This window comes from Geotrypetes seraphini, chromosome 3 (genome assembly GCF_902459505.1).
Source record: "Geotrypetes seraphini chromosome 3, aGeoSer1.1, whole genome shotgun sequence".
NCBI lineage: Eukaryota > Metazoa > Chordata > Amphibia > Gymnophiona > Dermophiidae > Geotrypetes > Geotrypetes seraphini.
The window spans coordinates 403,839,967-403,858,225 of NC_047086.1; the positions used below are offsets into that span (position 1 = coordinate 403,839,967).

Here is an 18,259-nt window from a genome sequence, read left to right on the forward strand (position 1 = left end):
CTGATTTGCCTCCCTCGCTTCTCTGTCTTCATGCTGTGAACTGATTCTACTGCTGTTTGTTCTGTCACCTTACTCCTTCCCCTGCTCTTCAGTCTGTAAAACTTAACTAGCATGATCATTTGTACATGTGTTGTCAAAGTTAGTTAGTGTCTTAAGGGCCTGCCTTTGGCTCAGTTCAGTCTGCAACACAGAATGGAAGAAATGCCCATGGAGGGCAATTCTATAACTTGGCACCTACTCGTACGTGGAGCCAATGGAAGAGTTGGCACCCACTTTCTGTGATAGAGTGCCAGCATAACTGGGCACCTATTTACTAGCCACAGAGCTAAAACACGTGCTTCCTCCCTTCCTTGTGTCCCAAGTTCAGCCAACAAATGTTCCAAACCTCGGTCTGGTGTTCCAACCACCTCCTTTCATACATTCCGAGCCTCATTCCGGAGTCACCAGAGATTTTGACTACACTCCAGCAGGAATCCTACAGCAACATCTTCTATTCCCAAGGGAGTCCCTGTGGCAATGTCTTCCATACCCGTGCAGCTCTCTATCTATAAATGGGTGCCTCCGCTTAGGTGCTCCAGTGCCATCCAGTGAGAGCCTATTCCATAACAGAGTCTGGGCGCTTGAATTCCATTATAGAATATTGTGCAAGCTAGAGTTACACCAGCCACAGACCTGGTATAACAGCAGTCGTGTAAATGCAGCAAGGATGTGCACAGTTTGTAAGTGGAACACATGCCTGTCCATGCTCCAGCCATGTGTACACCCTTGCATTGTCATGCTATGCTACTTACCCTGCTGTTAGAGAATTGTGCTTAGACACCCTCCTGGCACGTTTGAAGGTAAGTTTACACTTATGTATCCAAGGGCTAGTATTTTGTGCATTCACACAGGCGGGAGTACATAAACGCAGGTGCCCAGTTATAGAACTGCCCTTTCAATGGGCAAGGTGCAATATATTAGCCAATACAATATCAGGGAGGCAGTTAAATTTGGAGAAAGAAACAGCTAGCACTGATCAACTAACTTGACCAGTAGACCTAGGCACTTCAGTGGTAGGACTAAATCTGTCTGATCAGTGCAAACCAAGCCCTCCCCATGCCCTAAATTTCCCCTCCCAGAAATCAGAATTTTTAAAATGTGCCTCTTCCAAACTTCCTCTCTCTTGAACATCATAACAGAAAAAAAAATCTGCCTCCCATATCCACATTCCCTCCTATTTCTTTGGGCCGGTGCAAACACCTGCAGCCAATGTTTGCCAAGTCAGTCCTAGAGTCCTCCCTTACCAGTCCAGTTTTCAGGATTTCCATAATGACTACGCATGAGATATTCACTACGGCTATCCTGAAAACCTGACTGGCAGGGGGGGGGGGGCTCTAGGACTGCCTTGGGAAATACTGCCCTAAGCAAATCTTCAGTCATGAGCCCACCTCAATTAAATGTTCAGGCCCATAGATATTTGACTCCCTCCCTCTGAGATTTTGATAAGGCAACTATCGTAACCATGTACAATCCTATACAAATGCATAATACTTTTAAACTTTGTTTGGTGTGGAAAATGGCCCACCCTCCCAGGCACTTTGACTGCAGCTGTGCTTTGCCACCTTTGGCAGCTGCCTAGTCTGCATCTCTCAGAGACCCTGAAACCCTCCTCAGATTGAGCTGGCAGAAGGACTCTGCTTTACCCCCTACTAGCAGTATGCAGGAGTAAGGGGGTGGGGGTGGCATGGACTGCCAGCGTTGGGTAGCGAGGTGTTCTGAAAAAGCTTACAGCAGTAAGTGTTGATTTTCAGTGCTAAGAGGCTAGGTTAAGGTGGGCAGCCCAGTCGTAGAGCTGTTCCGTTTCTGATCAGATAGATTTAAGCACTGTTTTAGCTGTAAACCTACCCAAGAAGGATCACCTGAGAAACTGGCTAAAAATAACTACACTCCTCCCTCCGTATTTGCAGTTTCAGCATTCGCGGTTTCGATTATTTGCGGTTTTTAGTTTGCTGGATCCTCCCCCCCAATTACATAAGTTTGCATAGAGAAATCGCCGATTCCTGCCACTTTCCCACCATGTTATTCGCGATTTCACTATATTCACGATGGTTTTTAATAGAGAACAGTACATATGAAAAAGTTATTCGCGGTTTTTCTGTATTCACGAGTCTGTTAATCCTCTATCACAGCGAATACGGAGGGAGAAGTGTAGTTCAAATTAACAGGGTATCTTTGATACTCGCCACCTTTTTTAAAGTTTACCTCACACTGATTACAGAAATAATTAAAGAATAATCTCTCTCTCTCTCCTCCTGTTGGCTGGCTCTCTTTCTCTCTGGCTTCTGCTGCTGTTTCTCCATCTCTATTTCTCCTGTTGCTGGTGTCTTTCTCCTATGCTCTGTTGTCTCACACTTTGTTACACTTTAACAGACCCAAGGCTCATACAAGAAGCTGTCTGAAGGAAGCACAATGATATTCAGGTCTCTTACGAAATAAATCCTAAAAAGCTGCTTAATATCTATCTAATAAATATGAAATATGTTTCCATACATTATTGCACAGTTACTGGCCACCTCTCCTCCTACTTGTTCTGTGCACTGGCAGTGTGCAGTGCTCCAAAGCTGGAAACACTGGTCCCATTTCACCGTGCTCCCATAAAGTGTAGTTGCTCACCTGTAAGAGGGTCTCTCTGTGCACAGCAGAATAAGACAGCTAAACATTAGTGATGTCAATCTGACAGGCTTGGAAAGTCTTTCTGAGCATGTGTAAAGACCCTCCCCTCCCCACACTCCCGTAGTGTCTATTTGTGAGCATAAAAACCCATAATTTATGGTGATCTCCATTTATGAGGCACAAAAAGGGGATCCAGCATGGACTTTCCGGGTTTATGAAGCCAGTGAAAACAGAGCTGGTGAGGTGCATTGGTATTTAATAGGCCCAAGTGCTGATACTGCCCTGGAATGTCTCCAAAATAGCTGCTTTGGAGTTCAGTGCTAACCAGGTATTTTCAGCACTGCTATCCAATTAAATGCTGCTGAATATGAATGGCTAGCCCTGAGCAAGCGATTTAACCAGCCGGGACCTGTTTCTTGACAGATAAATCGCTTCAAAATATCAATCCGATACTTATCTTCAAACTTGTTGTCCATGGCTCCCCCCTTCCTGCTTTTTGTCTGCCGTGGTCTACCAGGGCGAAAACAGGAAGTTGTGTCATTGGAGATAGACCATGACAGATGGAAAGCAGGAAGGGGAGCCGTGGACGTTGCTGCATCACTGCTGAGGCCGGCATATTTTTCCACGTGACAGCGACATCAGACCGACACGGGAGGGAAGACATGCTGGGCCATGAGAAGGGGCCACTAAAAACAGCCAGGCGGGACGGATTTGGCCTGTAGGCCTTGTGTTTGACACATGTGGTCTATGGTGTCAGCGCAGGGTGCAGCTCTGTGGAATTCATTACCAATTGAGATTAAGCAGTTTTCCACCGTGATGCAATTTAGGAGAAGTGTAAAAACATTGTTATTTGAGAGTGAATATAAGTAAATCTTTTTAAGTTATTGCAGGTAAACTTCTGGTTTGCTGTGTTCTTGCAAAATGTAGAATAGTACACTGTAAACTTTTGTAGTTGTCATATTATAATCTGATTATGTTTGTTTTAATGGAACACGCTCGGAACTGTGGATGTAGCGGGATATATGGGCCACTATCACAACGATTTCAAAAAGGCGAGTCATTCTTAAAAAAAACAAAAACAACAAACATACCTGCATAGGAGGTTCACAGAGGGTCGCTAGATTTGCATGTGTCGATTGCTGGTGAATATCATCCTCAGGCCCCTCCCCGGATGCAGAATTCACTTGTTAGGTTCATAGACTCTCCTTAAGCAACATTGTCTAGTCATGTACTGAAGAGATACAGTACATCATAAATGGAACCTATGGTGTTATCCTGGTTGTACTTTTATGTTTGTTTGCTACTGTTTAGTGTTTTTTGTATTTTGCTGCATATGGTTCAATAAAGTTTATAAAATAAAAATAAAAGCCCAACTCTTTGAGATTGCTTTTGATCCTAACTCCTCTCACCTTGGGTCCTCACCTCCAACCCTCTGTATCATGTCTGTCTGTCCAAGTTAAGACTGTAAGCTCTCCGGAGCAGGGACTGTCTATAAATGGCAGCCCACCTCTTTGAGAGTGCTTTCGCCTCCTATCTCCTCTCACCTTGGGTTCTGCATCCCCAACCCTATATGTCAAGACTGTCTGTCCAAGTTAGATTGTAAGCTCTTCCGAGCAGGCACAGCCTATAAATGTCTTATTGTATAGCGCTGCGTACTCCCTAACTTCAAACTTACCGTACTTACCCCTCCCTCTTCCCACCACACAAACTACATAACCTACTCTTTACCTCTCTAGAAAGGACAAATGTTCTTCCATTGTAACCCTCCGTTTTTTTATCTCTTTTGTAACCTGTCTTGAACAGCAAAGTAATGGCGGAATAGAAATCTCTAATGGAATGGAATGCATATAAGTGATAAGTAGTAGTAGCAGGTTTTCAGGTCTTTTGTGCTCTAGGAGCGCTAACCTATCAGTAGCGCTGTCAGGGTGCATCTGACTCATTCTGCTTGCCAATGGAGAGCAAAGTGACCCTGATTTACACCCCACTCCATGCTCCAATTGAGCCGGGACACTGCAGCCATATGAATTATATCAACCAGGCTGTGCACTCCTATGAGGCCATGATAGAATAGGCAGAGTTAGGAAAGATGACTTACCAAAAGGGACGATGATGGGACAGGTGATGCTGTAGGTCATAACCACAGTGAAGACGCACATCATCCAGGCGTAGGCAGCGCCAAACTGAAACTCATAGGCTTGGTGCTAGAAATTAGAGAATGACACGGTGAAAAAATTGGTCCCCGTCACCGCCCCGTCCCCGTCTCACCATCCCCGTCACCGCCCCGTCCCCGTCTCACCATCCTCTTCACCGCCCCGTCACCGCCACTGCCACCCCATTCACCGCCCCGTCACCGCCACTGCAATCCCATTCACTTTTCTTTATTTACGTATAAAGGAAACATTCTTTAAAACTTTAAAACTTAGTTAAATATTAGTTAATAACTATACAAAAACAAAACACGCAGAGAAAAAATTAATTAATATAAATTCTCAAAACTGACACATTTTGATCACTAAATTTAAAATAGTTATTTTTCATACAGTTTTTCAATCACTAATCTTCCACCACCCCTGGGGCTAGCAATGCAAAAACAAACACGGTAAGTAGACGCGGCCGCTGTACCTAATCGCGGCAAAGATCTCCCTGCCGTGATTAGCATAGTGACCGCGGCTACGGCTGCAAGTCTCCCCTCCCCCCAGCGATCACGGCAGGAGGGCACCCAACCCCTCCTGTAGACCCCCCCAACGGCCCTCCCGACAATCGCAGCAGAAGGGTACCCAACCCCTCCTGCCGGTCCTCCCAATGGCCTCCCCTAAGATCGCCGGCAGGAGGGTACCCAACCCCTCCTGCTGGACCCCCCCCCCAACGAACCCTCCCACCCCGGAACCCCCTTAGTCTTACTTTCCAAGTTGGACCGGACGGCTCCTCACACGTATGGCCAGCAGGCTTGCCTCCGTCCAAATGAGGCGGGCCCGCCCCTACCCTGCCCAACCCACAGGATCCTAGGGCCTGATTGGTCTAGGCACCTAAAGCCACTCCCGCTATAGGAGGGGCCTTAGGTGCTTGGGCCAATCAGGCCCTAGGATCCTGTGGGTTAGGCAGGGGAGGGGAGGGGCGGGCCCGCCTCATTTGGACGGAGGCAGGCCTGCTGGCCAGACGAGCGAGGAGCTGTCCGGTCCAACTTGGAAAGTAAGACTAAGGGTGGTGTTTCGGGATGGCGGGGTTTGTTGGGGGAGGGACCGGCAGGAGGGGTTGGGCACCCTCCTATTGGCGATATAGGGGGCCATTGGGGGTGCCGGCAGGAGGGGTTGGGCACCCTCCTACCAGTGAGGGCGATCGTCGGGGGGCGGGGGGGGGGGCGGGTTCTATTGGCAGGAAGGGTTGATCTGACAAATGAGGAGCACGGTGAAAACACAGGTAAATTGCGGTTCCTAGAGGGGGGGACATTGGCCTGCGGGGACAAATCTATTCACCGTTTTTGCGGTCGGTGAAAGGATTTGTCCCCGCGTCTGCGGCGATTTGCTAATGAGGTCACCATAACCCGCAGCCAAACCGCAGCCACGCAGCGGTTCGCTGCGGGGATCGCTCCCCGTGTCATTCTCTACTAGAAATCACAAAAGGAAATCCATAAATTGGAAACAAGCTTCCATCTAGGGACAGAGAAAAATACCTGTGTGTAATCTACAGTATAGAAACCACAGTAAGGCGGTATATTAAATCCATGGGAAGAACCTAGACATCTAGAAACATGCCCTCATCTTACAGCTCTCAAAGGTGGGAGGAAATAGACTTCATTCTTCCTACATGACCGGGGTGTGTGAAAAAAGCACCACCATTTTGCTGAGTACAATGAGTGGGGCAGGTGCACAGGGACTGAGATAAAAGGAATGCCAATTTGCCTTCTCTGACTAGACTCGCGCCCTCCATTTCTAATATTTCAGTGCCACCTACAAGTGTTCAAAATGACACCCCCCTTTTGTTCAGCTTGAATTTGCTTTGACTGTGAGGACTGGGGAGGGTTGCATGAATGGCAGTGCTGGTTCTCCAAAGGCACCTGCCAGGGCCAGATGATCTGCCAGTCAAAGTGGGGATGAGGGATACAAGCAGACCAGTAGGGTTTGCGAGCCAAAGTGTCATTTCCATACCTCATGCCCATCACCCGTCTTTAAATGAGCTATGAGAAGACAATGCAAGAAAGTCCCCAGGAAAATTTGATAGTATATTTTTTCTATATGAAAGCAAAGTCTGGGTGTTATACAGCAGTGGTTCCCAACCCTGTCCTGGAGGACCACCAGGCCAATCGGGTTTTCAGGCTAGCCCTAATGAATATGCATGAAGCAGATTTGCATGCCTGTCACTTCCATTATATGCAAATCTCCCTCATGCATATTCATTAGGGCTAGCCTGAAAACCCGATTGGCCTGGTGGTCCTCCAGGACAGGGTTGGGAACCAGTGTTATACAGGATGAGAGAGAATCTTTATATGAAGTCTGTTAACATATGTCCCATGCTTCCCCAACTTACCATACCAAACAACTTATGTTAATGGCACAGGAAAGTAAAACTCTACTACGCAAAAACACCACAAAATTCTGCATAAATGGCATAATAGCACAAACTCCCAGGACTAAAACCTCAACAACCCTAATCTATTAAAGAGACAGCGCTGTAAATATTACAACAGGCCCACACTACCAGCACATCTCACCGATCCTTGGTCTCTCCCTATTCCCTTCACCCACTCCCTTAAGCTTCCATTGCCATCCTCTGTTCTCAGCCCCTCCCAGACCATCATCTAGCTTCCACCAGCCCCATCTCCTTTCCTGTCATTCAGCCCCTTCTGATAGCAAACCTCTTTCTTCTCTTCGCCCACCTCCTCTGCAATCTCTCACCCTGGCTTCCCCAGTCCTCTTCCTTTACATTGCCGGTTCTTAACCAGTGTGTCACCAAAAATTTGACAGAGAGCATGCTTGTGCTTTTAACAACCATGTGCGTTGCAGGCTGGGGAGAGCTGAGAACCAGGAAGCTGGATACTTGAAATCGCCATAACCGACCCTTACTTTAGTCATTAGCCTCAAATTGAAATGTTGCAGCTCACCCCTCTCTTCCACCCTGGTCGTCACCACTATTACGTCTATATTTCCCTGCTTGCATCATTATTAGCAACAATTAAATGATATATAGGCTTTTTCTTTTGTTCAGCTGAAAACTGAAATGTTTACTGTGTTACACATGTGAACACTATCTATCAGGCATGTCAGAACAGAAGAAAGATTGAGGACCACCGCTTTACATTCAGTCACTTATGAGCCCCCCATTATCTGTACCTTTCCTCCAAACTAGAGAATGACAGAGACAAATCTGTTCCCATCCCCGCGGGATCTCAATATCCCCATCCCTGCGAGTTCTGTCCCTGTCCCATTTCTGTAAGCTCCGCCTTAACCACACAAGCCTCAGACACTTATGATTTTTAGTGGTTGAAGCTTGTATAGATGAGGACAGAGCTTGCAGGAATGGGGCAAGGACAGGAAAAGAACTCATGGGGACGGGAAGGGAAAATGAGTTCCTGCGGGGATTCTCTACTCCAAACACTCTCCAATCCCTTCTTTCATCTCTTTTCCCATCTTACTTGCTCACTTCTTTCTCTGTTCCTCTCTTCTCACCCTCTCTCTCCACCTTTACCTGGGGTTATCAGATGTCCGGATTTCCACAAACATGTCCTCCTTTCGAGGACATATCTGGGGGTCTGGACGGCTTTCCAAACCCGGCACTTTGTCCAGGTTTTGAAAAGCTTGGAACAAATCAGTCGGGCAGGAGGGCAACCGTGCATGTGCGGATGTGCTCCTGCCAGACAAGAGCAGGCAGCAGGGGGGCAGGGCGTAACTGGGCGGAGATGGGGGCGGATCTAGGGGGGGGGGTCTGGATTTTCCAAATGGAAATCTGGTAACCCTACTTTTACCCCCTGGCCTTCTGAAAACCCAGCTGTGGGATCTACAGTACTTAATGTTTTCTCCCACTTTTGGTCTCTGGAAGAACTACTTAGTACACAGGGCTCTGAGTGTATTTAAGTCCCAGAAGGGACTGGGCCTATTTCCCAACCCTATCCCTTGAGTACAGCCTAGCTCACAGGTGTCAAAGTCCCTCCTGGAGGGCCGCAATCCAGTCGGGTTTTCAGGATTTCCCCAATGAATATGCATGAGATCTATTTGCAAGCACTGATTTCATTGTATGCTAATAGATCTCATGTATATTCATTGGGGAAATCCTGAAAACCCGACTGGATTGCGGCCCTCCAGGAGGGACTTTGACACCCCTGGCCTAGCTAGTTGGATTTTCAGGACTGCCATAATTACTGTATCTCAATGAAATCTGCATACAATAAAGTTCCCCATTGTATGCAGATGCATCTCTTGCATATTCACTGTGGCAAGCCTGGAAACCCATTTCTGCACATAATGCAAACAATCTTATGTAGGTAATTTTATGATAGTTTGTATAAAAGTGTTCATACATTTGCTTTAATCATCAGCTCTGAAAACGTGTGCACGTGAATGAAAATTCTGCTTAAATACTGCCCCACTGCATATCTTTAACGGCATTTTGGTGGGCAGTTTTATAAGATGGTTTCCACGGCTAAAGTACTGCTTTTAAACTGCAGAGAAGCTTCTTAAAATGACTCTCTAAATAAGCCATTTCAAACTCTGCAAATGGATTGACTTGCGGGATTTAAGCGCCGGAGGCGAAGGCATCCTTTTATTACATTGCCAGGGGCTGGACAACTGCTTCCTACTCGTTAAACCCCCTTCTCCCCCCCACTAAGCATGCAATCCCACCCTCCATTCCTTGGCATCCCCTGAATCTACGTACTCGTTTTACATTCTTGCGTTCAGCCGCTGAGCGGGCCAGGCAAAGGCGGATCATATACATGAGCAGGCCGGGGATGCGCAGCAGGTCCATGGCGTTCCCGATGAAAGCAGAAGCAATGACATAATTCACAAAGAAGGCGCCGTTATCCGGAAGGAAGACGCACCTTGGACAAGGAGGAATGGAGAAACATGTAAAGAGAAGCAGCATTAAATATCTTACTTACCTGAAGCGCTCAGAACTTTCACATCTGAGCAGAACGCCAGGGACTCATGCAAGCAGAGAGACTGAGCTCCACTCATTTCTAACACAGTTCTGACTGCACCTTCTTCAGAAACCGTTACACCCCAGTCATGGCTGCTTTTCTGCAGGCAAAGTAGCATGTGTTCCTGAGTGAAAAGTGCCTATTAATTGCTGTTCAATGACATGTAGATAAAGGTTCAGTTCTGCTAATCCCACCTCCACAGGAAACCAGTCAGGTTCTCAAGAGATACATCTGCAAATGCAGTAGAATGCAGATGCATCTCATACAGTATATATTCATTGTGGATATCCTGAAACTCAAACCAGTGATTGGGAACCTTGAATATAGCACAACATGAAGCAGACCAACCAAGGTAGAAGTATGTGGTTTATTTAAATCAAGCAACCAATTTGGCCATGTTTTGCCCTAAGGTTGCCTCAGGGGTTAGAGCTCCAGTACAAACATTAACATCAATTACAAACATCATAATAAATTAAAAACAACAATAAATCATATAAATGGAAACCAAACTACAAGTATAATACATTTAAATTAAGTTACAAATATACAAATCATAATAAAAATTATAATTAGACAAAAGGAAAATTTCAAATCTCACAATAAGCATCATGCAGTCAAAAGTAATAAACAGTGCATAAGTAGCCAGCAGCATCTCAACCGGTGACTGGGAAGCCTTGAATTGCACGTGCAGTTGTGCGGCTCTCATCTGCTGGCAGTGATCTAAGGCAGTGCTCTTCAACCGCCAGTCTGTGGACCGGTGCTGGTCCGCAGAGCCGGCACCTCCATCGGGCCAAGAGATTGTTCTGTAGCTGCTGGTCCTTGGGACGGCTCTCTGAGTGCTGCAGTGCACAAAGCCGTGGGAAAAGGCTCCTACCCATGGCCTGCGCCTGACCAGGAAGCCTTCTCTCTGATGTCGTAACATCAGAGGGAAGGCTTCCAGATGAGGTACGGAATGCACGCGAGGAGCCGCTTCCCACAGCTTTGTGCAATGCAGCACTCAGGGAGCCGGTCCGCAGACCCTGCGTTGATCGCACCATGGACCGGCCTGAAACTAACACCAGGGGGCAGGCCAGAAGGCAAGGCACATGGAGGGAGAGATAATGGTAGGGGAAATGCTTTTATTTTTTTTATTTAGTGATTGATTTGTCTGTTCAGGAAGAAATGCATTTGTTTCTTTTCCTCTGTTTCTTGTACTGCTTGCAGAGACTTGCATCTTAGGGTTTGTTTGTAAATATTAGTACTTTTAGTTTTTGGTCCTGCATTTGCATGGGGTTATCTGTTTTCTGGTAGGAATGAATGTTGAAAAGCATACAGTGTGCTTTGTTCTCCCTGGACAGAGATCTTACAGCCACACAAGAAGGTGACGTCCCCGTGACGGAGCCGACCCGGCAGTCTAAAAGCTGCAAAGCTAAAGAGCTTTGCGCATGTGCCAGCCCTCCCGCCCGAAGGTATCCCTCCCGGCCCCTATATAAACAAACCCCCAACCGACCAACTCAGTTTTAAAAGTTTCCGCGATCTATCCGACTCGGTAGTCTTAACGGTGTCAGCCGTTTTTCTTATCGCTTCAACTTTTAATTTTCCAACATTTCTCTTCACGATTTTGATCTAGCAGCGCTCTGGTTTAGCATGTCTGAAAAAGCCAAACCTGGTTTCAAACGCTGCTCCACGTGCACCTTGAAGATGTCGGCGACTGACCCGCACGCCTCCTGTATCCGTTACCTGGGTCCCCTCCACCGGATGTCTTCCTGCGCTCACTGCGTTAAGTTAAACAAGCGCTCCTCAAAATTCGAGCGCTTAAACTAAAGGAATTTGAACTCCCTAATGCGGCCTCCGCTCTCCCCTCCGCCTGCCAGCAAGGAGCATCGGAGCCGCAGGGACCGCCTCCCACGGTGCCGAAGCTGGTAATTCGCAAACCAGCTCAGGCACCGACGTCTTCTGCATGTGTCACGTCGAGCCTGATGACGTCACACGCAGGGACGCTGCCTATTGGCTCTCTTGCTCCCCCACTGCCTATTGGCTCAGTGGCTGCTCCCACTGACCAATCCCGGCCGGATCACTCACTCTTGGTCCCGCCCTCGGCACCGACTGAATCCAGCCATCGGCACCGAGCTCCTTCTCACAAAGAGCCTGCAGCACAGCGTTCTGCCTCCCCAGACCGGCATAGGCACTCTGCTTCAGCCAGCCCACCCAGGAAACTGAAGAGGAAATATAAGCACCTTATTTCCTCCAGTTCCTCCTCCTCCTCGGGCTCTCCTCCTGCCTTGTCTGCTGCTACTGCTCCAGCCCAGGATGTGCTTCCTCCCCAGCTCTCTCACCAGTCTCAGCCTGATGTAGCTGGCACTCTTTCAACTTTTCCAGCAGTTCCAGCTCTTTCAACAACAACAACAACTGCTTTCTGCCTCTCCTCCGCTCCTCTCCGCTCAGCCTATTGAACAGGGCACTCAGCTTCCATCCTCACCTCACCTGATCCAGCATGATGCCCATCTCTCTGACTCTGTCTCCACTACCTCTTCTATGGCGGCAGAGCTGGAATCCTACTATGCTTCCTCCTCGCGCTCTCCCTCGCCTGATCCGCAGACGGACCCCCTTGCTCTCTTCTCTGGCTCATGAAGACACTCCATCTGAGCGGGATAGGGCATCACCCCCGGAAGACACCTCCTACCCACGCTTCCTATCCAAGATGGCGTCTTCTTTACAATTGACCACCACGGCCCAGCCGGACCCCCGGGAACAGGTCCTTAAGTATCTTCATATCCCTAAAGAAGTGGTCTCTTTGCCCCTTCATGCTACTCTGGCTGATTCTCAGAAAGCCATCTGGAACACTCCCTACTCGTCCCGGGTCAGAAAACGCAGTTTGGAACATAAATACAAGGTTCAGGATGTGGCGGGGTTTGGCAAAACTCAACTCCCTCACCAATCCCTGGTTGTCCGCTCTGCCTTGCGGAAATCCAAATCCTCCAAAGACTTTGTATCTACTCCACCAGTCCGCGAGATGCGCATCATGGACTCCATGGGTAAACGAGCATACCAAAACTCCATGCTGTCTGGGCGAATTGCCATCCATCAGTTCTTCTACACCCAATACCTCTATTCTAATATGGAGGATATGAGAAAACTGGTCGAGACCTTACCGGTGCCCACGCAGGAGGCTTTTAATGCCGTCCTCTCCAACTTCGAAGAATGCTCCAAGAACCTTATCCGGGCAGCTGACGATGCCTTTGATACCGCCATGAGGGGAGCGGCTATAGGCATTTCCACCCGCAGACTGGCATGGTTGCAATGCTCTAAACTGGGGGTGGACATCCATGCAAAGGTGTTGGATGCTCCTTGTCTCGGGGACAGTTTGTTTGGAGACAAGGTTAAGGATCTTATTGAGGGGCTTAAAGAGGATTGCACCATACTGGATGCTCTGGAGGAGGATACCGCACATCACTCAAAACAGCCCTTTAAGAAGCAGCTACCTTCTCAACGGCAGTTCCATACCAGGAAGTCGTTTTCTTCTGCCAGACAGTTTGCTCCATATCCGCAGAAGCAGTTTCGGCCCTATCGACAGCAATCCTCCAACAGAGCCCCACGAGACCGTTGCTCTCCTAAACCCGCTCAACCTGCGGGCCAGAAGCCCCAACCCTCTTTTTGACAACCCTCCCCTTCCCGCTGTTCCGGTGAGAGGTCGGTTGAGGTTTTTTCTCCAGACCTGGCAAGATATAACCACAGACACCTGGGTCTTGCGCATCATTCAACATGGTTACCGCCTTCGCTTCCTGGCTACTCCTCCTTGGTGCCCCCCTTCCCACCTGCCACTTCAACCATCTCACCTGCTTCCTTTGCAACAGGAGTTATCTCGGTTGCTGGACATTCGGGCCGTAGAGCCGGTTCCCGAACAACAGTGGGGCCAGGGGTTTTATTCCCGATACTTCCTCATTCCAAAGAAGACAGGAGGCATTCGCCCGATTTTGGACCTACGGAACCTAAACAAATTCATATTGAAGGAGAAGTTCCGCATGCTCTCGATCTCAGCCATTGCTCCACTGCTCCAAGTCGACGCTTGGCTCACGTCCATAGACCTTCAGGATGCCTATCCGCATATTCCCATCCATCCCTCACAGGCAGTATCTTCGTTTTGTGTTTCAGAACCTTCACTACCAATACACGGTTCTCCCTTTTGGCCTCTCGTCAGCACCAAGGGTCTTTTCCAAGTGTGTCATCCCCATAGTAGCGCATCTGTGCAAGCAGGGCCTGTCCATCTTCCCCTATCTGGACGACTGGCTCATTTCGGCTATGACGCCCTGCCTCACCCGCCACGCTTTGAGCCAAACCATCAACCTCTTTCTACAGTTGGGATTTCTCCTCAATTTTCCAAAGTCCCATCTCCTCCCATCTCAATCGCTACAATTCATCGGGGCAATTTTTCAGACTCAGCAGGCTATGGTTTTCCTCCCGTCACTGCGAGCACAAAGTCATCCAACAGCTGATGTCAACCTGGCACCTAGGGCTCTGGGTCACAGCCAGGGACGTTCTCACCTTGCTAGGACACATGGTGGCCACAGTGCAAGTGCTACAGTTTGCTCGCCTAAAGATGAGACCTATCCAATGGTTTCTCAAAACCCATTGGAACCAGTTCCTTCAACCACTTTCCACGAAACTGCAATTAACTTCCCAGGTGCTTCAGGACTTGCAATGGTGGTTTCAGGTGGATCCCCTAGCTCACGGGCTTCCATTTCATCCCCCTCAGCCTACTGTCACCATCACAACGGATGCATCCAAGAAAGGCTGGGGAGCTCATCTTCTCTCTTGGTCCACGCAGAGCACCTGGTCCCCAGCCTTGGCTCGCTGCAGCATCAACTTCCTGGAACTGCATGCCATCCATCTCGCTCTGCAGGTGTTCCAACACCACTTGCACGGTCAGGTCATCCGGATCCGTACCGACAACCAGGTTGCCAAGTTCTATGTCAACAAACAGGGCGGGATGGGCTCCCCTCGCTTATCCCGCGAAGCCGTATCCATTTGGAACCTCACTCTCCGGCTCCACTCCACACTGCAGGCTGTTTACCTTCCGGGCATGGACAACCAGCTCGCAGACAGACTCAGCAGGCAACTCAGTCCTCACGAATGGTCGCTTCGGATCACAGTTACGCGAAAAATCTTTGCAAAACGGGGCACTCCTCACATCGACCTCTTTGCATCCCAGACGAACACCAAATGTCCCAGATTTTGCTCCAGGTACGGAGAGCCAACCTGTCTGGCAGAAGATGCGTTCCTCCTCCACTGGTCCCAGCATTTCCTCTATGCGTTTCCTCCGATTCCTCTGATTGGAAAAGTTCTTCAAAAGGCCATTGCAGACAATGCCTCCATGATCCTCATCACACCGTATTGGCCACGACAAGCCTGGTTCCCCGTCCTCCTCAACCAGGCTTCTCAGGCTCCTTGGATTCTTCCGCAGTTCCCGGACCGTCTCACACAACACGACAGCCAGTTGCTGCACCCCAATCTTAAATCTCTCAAATTGACAGCCTGGCTCCTGCTTCCACACTGACCGGGGACTCTGCCTTCACTCCGGAGGTCCTACACATCCTCCTTGCCTCCAGAGCTCCTGCGACTCAACGCTCCTACTCCGCCAAGTGGGCCCGTTTCCAGCGCTGGTGTTCAACCCGTCTTCTTCAACCCGGCATCGCGCCCTTGGCTCAGGTCCTCCGCTACCTTTCATCTTTGCAAGTCTGCAGATTATCCTACAACTCCATTCGCATTCATCTGGTTGCCATTTCAGTGTACCATGACCCCGTGGACGCTGTCTCTCTGGTACGCCATCCTGTGGTCAAGCGCTTCTTCAAGGGACTTCTTCGTCTGCATCCTCCCCTCCGACCTCCTGTGCCGGTCTGGGATCTCAACCTCGTGCTGCAGGCTCTCATGGCTCCACCATTTGAATCTCTCTCTGTTGTACCTCTCAAATTTCTTACCTGGAAGACTCTATTCCTGGTAGCTTTTACCTCGGCTCGCCGCATTGGAGAACTCCATGCCTTGGTTTCCTATAGTCCCTATACCCAATTTCTTCATGACAAAGTGCTGTTACGGACTCATCCTAAATTCCTGCCTAAAGTAGTCACGGCCTTCCATTTGAACCAATCCATAGTGCTGCCTACTTTTCATCCGCCTCCTCACCCTTCGCCTGAGGCCGAGAGACTCCACACCCTGGAATGTGCCAGAGCTCTCCGCCTCTATTTGGACAGAACTGTGAGTCCTCAGCGGCCGTCTCAGCTGTTCCTCTCCATCCGTCCATCTTCCTCTCCTAGACCAGTGTCGAAGTTGACATTGTCCTCTTGGATTACCCAGCTCATTGCGTACTGCTACGCCTCCGCCTCCAGTCCTGCTCTCCAGGAGATCCCTCCGCACGTCACAGCTCATGACCTCCGAGCTATGGCTACCACCTGGGCTAACCTTCGCCTCGCTCCTCTCCAAGAGATCTGTCGAGCGGCTACCTGGTCCAGGATTCATACCTTTGCCAAGCACTACTGCCTTGATGTGGAATCCGGCACGGATGCATCGCTGGGTTCTACGGTCCTGCAAGCGGCATTATGAGGCGTCAACTTCCCTCCTCCACTGCGTCTCAGGTAACAGATCTTTATTATTATACAATAGCATGTTATGTTTCTGTTACCTTCAGCTCGGGAGGCACCTTCTTGTGTGGCTGTAAGATCTCTGTCCAGGGAGAAATAGAAGTTGCTTACCTGTAACGGTAGTTCTCCTTGGACAGATGATCTTACAGCCACACAATCCCGCCCAGCCTCCCCTTTTGTTGCCGCCAGCTTTATACCTAACTGAGTTGGTCGGTTGGGGGTTTGTTTATATAGGGGCCAGGAGGGATACCTTCGGGCGGGAGGGCTGGCACATGTGCAAAGCTCTTTAGCTTTGCAGCTTTTAGACTGCCGGGTCGGCTCCGTCACGGGGACGTCACCTTCTTGTGTGGCTGTAAGATCATCTGTCCAAGGAGAACTACCGTTACAGGTATGCAACTTCTATTGTATTTTAATTTTGTGGTTAACCATTATGTGTTGTTAATACAATGGTATTGTGTGTATATATGAAAAATGGATGGAAAAAATGGTGTTATAATTAGTACTATTATGGGGGCAGGGTCTGGGGTGGAGATGGGCACGACTTAGCCCAGTGTTCTTCAACTGCCGGTCTGCGGACTGGTGCCGGTCCATAAAATAATTATTTTATTTCCGCTGGTCCACAGGTGTCAAAAGGTTGAAGAACACTGATCTAAGACATCAGCCCTCATCAGGCACCATTCAAATAGTCAGGAAAGCAAAGATGCAAATGGAAGAAAAAATAGCCCATATGATTAAAAAAAAAAAAAAAGGGGGACAACACATTTTTTAAAAGAAATATTAGTAATAGGAGTAACTGCAAATGTGGCATTGTGAGACTCAAAGGAGAAGAGGAAGAATACGAGAAGCTGACGTTCCTACCATTCTATTTTCTTTCTTAGCAGCCGCCACACATTGAGCTGAGGGTTTCAACGTATCCTCAACGATGACACCCAGATCCTTTTCCTGGGCAGTGATTCCTAACACAGAACCCAGCATCACATAGCTATAGTTCAGGTTCCTCTTTCTCACATGCATCACTTTGCACTTGCTCACATTAAACATTGTTTGCCATTTTGATGCCCAATCTTCCAAGGTCCTCTTGCAATTTTTCACAATCCTCTTGTGATTTAAGAACTCTGAACAATTTTGTGTCATCAACAAATTTAATTCTCACTAGTTATTCCCATCTCTAAATCACTAATAAATATGTTAAAAGGCAGCAGTCTCGGCACAGACCCCTGGGGAACCCCACTCTTTACCCTTCTCCATTAAGAATATTGAACATTTAACCCAGTGGTCTCAAACTCAAAGCCTTTGCAGGGCCACATTTTGGATTTGTAGGTACTTGGAGGGCCATAGAAAAAAATAGTTAATGTCTTATTAAAGAAATGACAAATTTGCAAAAGGTAAAACTTTATAGTTTATAAATCTTTCCTTTTGGCTAAGTCTTAATAATAATATTGTATTTATGATCAAGAAACTGTTTTACTTTACTTTTGTGATTATGATAAACATACCGAGGGCCTAAAATAGTACCTGGCAGGCTGCATGTGCCCCCCCCCCCCACCGGGCCATGAGTTTGAGATCACTGATTTAACCCTATTCTCTGTAACTACCGGTAGTTCTTTGTGGATGATACCAAAATCTGCAATACTGCAGACACCCCCAATGGTGTGAACATGAGGAAGGACCTAGTGAAGCTTGAAGAATGGTATTGCATTTGGGCTGCAGAAACCCGAGGGAACAGTACAATTTAGGGGTGGAATAAGATTTTTGCAGAAAAGAGGAGCAGGACTTGGGTGTGATAGTATGTGATGATCTTAAGGTGGCCAAACAGGTTGAAAAGGCAACAGCAAAACTAGAAGGATGCTAGGGTGCAAAGGAAGAG

The 18,259-nt window shown here is 48.3% G+C and overlaps 1 protein-coding gene across 3 annotated transcripts in view; it reads right to left on the bottom strand.

Moving 5' to 3' along the window:
- TMEM63B (transmembrane protein 63B) overlaps positions 1 to 18,259 on the bottom strand; it is a 162,364-nt gene that overhangs the window by 12,212 nt on the left and 131,893 nt on the right. For 2 of the 3 annotated variants that reach the window (XM_033937151.1, XM_033937152.1), the window contains exons 19-20: positions 9,520 to 9,682; positions 4,748 to 4,853 (exon numbers count right to left, since the gene is read on the bottom strand). In XM_033937151.1, coding sequence (XP_033793042.1) covers positions 4,748 to 4,853; positions 9,520 to 9,682 — 269 coding nt within the window. Of the gene's footprint in view, positions 1 to 2,271; positions 2,435 to 4,747; positions 4,854 to 9,519; positions 9,683 to 18,259 lie in introns of those variants that run through there. The other variant, XM_033937153.1, reaches the window with a different exon arrangement.